The following is a 5196-nucleotide window of genomic DNA, read 5'->3' on the forward strand; positions in this document are numbered from 1 at the left end:
AAATGAATTTATGGTTGATCTAGATGTCTATTTAGTTTTTAGTGATAATTTTTGGTCTAAGTAATTAAACATCATAAGACATGCCTAATTGTTGTATATTGTTGTCACTTCTTTTTTATTCCAGATCAAAAATATAACTACACTGGCAGAAATCTCCCAAAACTATGCCTTACAGATAAATGAGAAAGTGGGAAATATAAAAAACTACAGTGAACCTGAAGGAGAAAATATGAACCTTTTAATCGAAAAAGGGAAAAACTTTTTGTTAGGTAATTTTTAAAAATTATATATTGGGGCTAGTTTTGTTTCTTCCTTTTAAAAAAATGTAGACTCAAACATCATAACCAATTCCAAATTACATTAATTGGAAATGACCTGCCTAAAGCAGAAAAATGATGTCCCCTTTGGTTTTAAATTTCTTAATGAGAATAATCGCAAAATACCAACACTGTGCCAAAAAAGTATGGCTCTCTGCATAAGATTTGGTAATAAATCCTAGAATTTAGTTAAAATTCCAAACACATGAACTTTGTGTTTAAAGTTACTTTATTATTTTTTTAAAAAGGAAAATTCAGCATTATGACTCTATCAGATTCCCTGACATCAGTATCAGTAATTTATTTTCTTTGCTGACAGAGATGAAATGAGGTCAAAATATGCCAAATTTTTGTGAGTATATCAGATACTATAGTGAGGCGGTTATATGAAAACTTGATTGTTAACTATTACTGACTATTCTCCAAGTTCTTTTCTGTTGGTTCCCTGTGACTGACCAAAAAAAACTGTTTGATTTATTATTTATTATGCTTTGTTTGGGGAAAGGTTTGTTTTAAACTCCAGAGAATTATTAAAGATAAAAATCAAATACTGCAGCTGGAAACTGACCCGAAACCTTACTCTCTGCAAATAACATAGTTTGGAATCTCTCTTAAGAGGCTTTCTTCTCCATAATCATTTTCCAAAGTCAATAATTTAACACTCTCTCCATGGATTAATTGACAATTGGGTCATCCATTACAATCTCTGCAATCACTTCATTAATCTACTTAAGAGACATAAAAGATCCCTGTTGCTAAGTATTTTTTTTCTATCTCAGTGTTTCTGGAAATTATATTGGCAGCGTCTAGTCCTGATTATCAAGATCAAAAATAATGAGGCAGAAATGCCCTTTGAACAAAATAATCTGTAAAAATGAGTTGGGGGTATGTAGAATCAGTCTACTGGACATTTTGTTTATTCAAAAGCAAATTTTCAATGAGTTAGCCACATGAATTAGTACTAACTGGCCCCAGAGCCAGGAACTGGTTGGATTGAGAAATACTTCAGCTATTTCCATAGATACAAGTCAATTCAATCACCAAAACAAAAACAAAATCAAAACTGCCAGTGTAGCTGCATAAAAAATGGTGAAATACGGTCATGGTGGAGTAGGGTCTGCATGACCTGCTTTCTGCCTCATTTACAGGCCATAGGCTCTGTTCTCTTATTAGTCTTCATTGTTACTAAATAACATTTCTAATAAAAACTTCACTTTTGTTAACCTGAAGAACTGAAAAAAAAATGTGTTCAGATTATTACTAAGGGCACAAAGAACTATTATTAAAAATAGACATAAAGAAAAATTCTTTCCGGCACAAGTAACTGTTTACTGCACCGGGTTCCAAGAGCTGGTGACCAGGAAGCTGTCACATCTTACAGTCCTCTTCCCCCACCTCTTGCTCCTCCTCTTTTCCTGGCTATAAAACCCCAATAAAATATCATTACATTGAACGGGGTCCATACTATTCAACTCTTCCTGGACCACTTTAGTATTTTCCTTGAAATCTGAATGCCTTATATTAAAAAAGGTATATGTTAATATGCTTTTGTGTTACTTCTCCTGAAAGCTTTGCATATAAAAATTTGAATTATATAACCTATAAAAAATTATGGATTATAAATCTATACTCTCAGGATAAATGCCAATAAATATTTGACAAATAAGTGTTTAAATTCACCATTGAGCTCTTCCTTGACCATCTTAACATTTTCCTTGAAATCTAAGTGCCTTATTAACCGAGGCATTTTTAATATGCCTTATGTGTTTCTTCTCCTGAAAATTCTGTATATAAAAATTCGAATCTATAATCTCACAATACATGCCAATGAATATTTGATGAATAAGTGATTGAATGAAATTCACTTTTCACTAAAACCTTTTTAATTAAAAAGTTACTATTTCATTAAAGAGCCAACACCCTGATTCTGTTTAAAATATGCTTTTCAGGCCAGGTGTGGTGGCTCAGGCCTGTAATCCCAGCACTTTGGGGAGGCCGAGGTGGGCGGATCGCCTGAGACCAGACTGAGCTAAAGTGAGACCCTGTCTGTAAAAAAAATATAGCCGGGCATTGTGGCAGGCGCCTGTAGTCCCAGCTACTTGGGAGGCTGAAGCAAGAGAATTGCTTTGAGTCCAAGAGTTAAAGGTTGCTGTGAGCTAAGGATGCCAGGGCACTGTACCAGGGGCAAAGTGAGAGATCATCTCAAAAAGAATAAAAAATAAATTAAATAAATAAGGTTGTACCTTACCAAAAATTCTTGTTACTTTGTTTCAAAAACGTTATAGGAATATTAAGCAAAATAGCTAAAGTAATAACTATAAAAGGATCTATATTCATGTCAGGTCACTCACACAAATGCTGAAAACCTTCTGTGGCTCCCACTATCTCCTTAACAAAGCCTAAGTTCCTTACCCTCAAATTCAGGGACTTGTGTTACCTGCTCTCCGCCTTTCCAAACTTCCACTCTTCCCATTTAGACAGCTGCTTTCCTATCAGGAGCAACCCAGGTACTGTTTCTTGTACCACCCTGAGCTTTGCTTCTGTAATTCCTCCAGCTTAGAAAGCTTCTGATACCGGGTGGTGCCTGTGGCTAAAGGAGTAGGGCACCAGCCCCATGTGCCGGAGGTGGTGGGTTCAAACCCAGCCCTGGCCAAAAACTGCAAAGTAATAATAATAATAATAAAGCCTCTGATACCTCTCCATACCTCACAGTCTCCACAAATTTTATCTGCTGCCCTCCAAGGCCCATTGAATTGCCTGCCTCAAGTCCTTCCTCTGAACCCCACAGCATTTGCCTTATATTTATCACGTCTGTTCCTATACTATATGGTCAGAATTTGAATGTAGTAACTTACAGTTCCTCACTTGATAGTAAAGCCCTAGGTTAAGATCCAAGTCGAGCTCATGTCTGATTTTCCCTACGGGACTTCACACTGTGCCTTGGGCAGAATGGGTGTCCAGTAAGTAGAGAGAGAGTGACAAACGGCCCTTGCTCCAAACTCTAGAAATCCATCTAGTACTTCAGTTCTCAACAGGGGACAATTTTATTTTTCCTAATAGCAGGAAAAGGAGGTATTTAAAAGTTCCTTTATGAAATCTTATTCACACAGTACTTTACCCTCAGTATTGTCTCAGTCCTGTCTCCACGTAAGTCCTTAAGGAGTAGTAGCATCAGTCTGGTCATCCAATTACACAGATGAACAAAAGTTGTGAGGATTTAATAGAGGATCGGAGTCAAGATTTGTGGACTTCAACCCCAGTGCTTCCCCACCATCTCAATCATTGTGTTTAAATTTTAATGACAGGCATCCAAGTTGTTTAGTTGCCTTTGAATCCGTATTTATAATAAATATTCCTAGAAGGACTTTCTGTAGCACATACCCAATATTCCAAGTCTTTAGTTTTTTATTTTTCCAACAAGCATCTGTTCAGCAAGTATTAAGCCCTACACAAGCAGTATTTCTTCCAGAGAGGACAGTTGAGCATGAAGAAGAATCTATGGGACATATACAGTTGAATCGCTATTTTCTAGGGACATATAATCAAAGGCAAGTGCACCTGACTTGGCATTCATAATGGTTATATTTATAAGGTACAGTGTTCATTACAGGGATATGATTACCTGAAACTCAACTTCTTATTTAAGAGGAAAGTGTGCCTCCAGAAGACATAGAGAAGGTTGCAAAAGATGTATTTGACATCCAGCTACCAGTAACATCACAAAATCTAACCCACGAATTTGACAAAATAAGGAAACTTACACAACTCTGTGAGGACCACAGGACAGATGAGAACAGACGAAATACAGCAGCAGACGGAGCCCAAAAGCTTTTGGTAAAGGCCAAAGTAGCTGAGTAAGTGCAGTATTAATATTCTTATCTTGCTCTAACAGACCATCTGCGGAAAGGCCATCTGAACGGCATTTGCCTAGGGAACTGTGATGTTCAAAAGAAATTACCTTCTAATAGTTCAGTATCCAAATGAGGGCTAAGCTCTCTGGAAGTGCTCAGGAAGCTGTGCCACTGGGCAGCAGTGGGCAGGGGTGCTCACTCCCCGCTCCCCTTACATTCCAAATGCCTTTCCAGTGGTCTAATACCTCTTTCTACCACTGTACATCAATAAACGCCATATACCAATTAGATATTTTAGCAGGTGTTTGGAATATTAGTATATTATCATATTTTTCTGTTCGTTACTTATTTTTGGTACTTTTCAAGTTTACTATATAATAAGCAGTACTTTGTAAATGTAAAATTTTTAAAAAGACTAAATATAATAAAAAGACCTGAGGGTGGATAATAGAAATAACGGACACCAGTGCTCTAGGAATAATAGGAGACTAAAACAAAATGCATGGTATACAGTTAATGTTACTCTTAACTCTTCCTGCCCTGCTTACTTAGCCAAGCGAAAAGGAAAAGCCACATTGATGTTTTTATGAGCATGGGGAGCTATGGGTCAGGTTACAGGGTCTGTTGGAGGGTGGTAACATCAACACCCACTATTATTGCTGGAAGCTGAGGTCAGTTGAGACCTGAGTCACCCTCACTGTCCGTCATCAGCTTCCACAAATGAAGTGCACCAGACTCACCCAAAAGTCCAACCCTTCTAGTCTAATATTTAAAAGTAGGAAAATTAAGGAATTGCAGTGTAATCACAAGCGATTAAAAATGATGTTGAAAGATTTTTAATAACATGTATATTCTTATGGTGTAATATTTATGCTTTTAAAAATAGGTAACAGATTATACATGGAAGAGAATCTCGCTCATGAAAAGAAAATAATTTGTAGGACAAAAATGCTAGAACAGGTCAATATCTTACAGGTGGCAGGATTATTGCTAAATTTTCCCCTTCATCACATTTTTCCTTTTTTTTT

General features: G+C 36.7%; 1 protein-coding gene across 1 annotated transcript in view; it reads left to right on the forward strand.

The window, feature by feature from the left end:
- LAMB4 (laminin subunit beta 4) overlaps positions 1 to 5196 on the forward strand; it is a 99883-nt gene that overhangs the window by 84172 nt on the left and 10515 nt on the right. The window contains exons 28-29 of the mRNA XM_003782586.2: positions 125 to 269; positions 3964 to 4171. Coding sequence (XP_003782634.1) covers positions 125 to 269; positions 3964 to 4171 — 353 coding nt within the window. The remainder of the gene's footprint in view (positions 1 to 124; positions 270 to 3963; positions 4172 to 5196) is intronic.

Source organism: Otolemur garnettii, unplaced genomic scaffold (assembly GCF_000181295.1).
Source record: "Otolemur garnettii isolate 467f Iridium unplaced genomic scaffold, OtoGar3 scaffold00005, whole genome shotgun sequence".
Taxonomy (NCBI): Eukaryota; Metazoa; Chordata; class Mammalia; order Primates; family Galagidae; genus Otolemur; species Otolemur garnettii.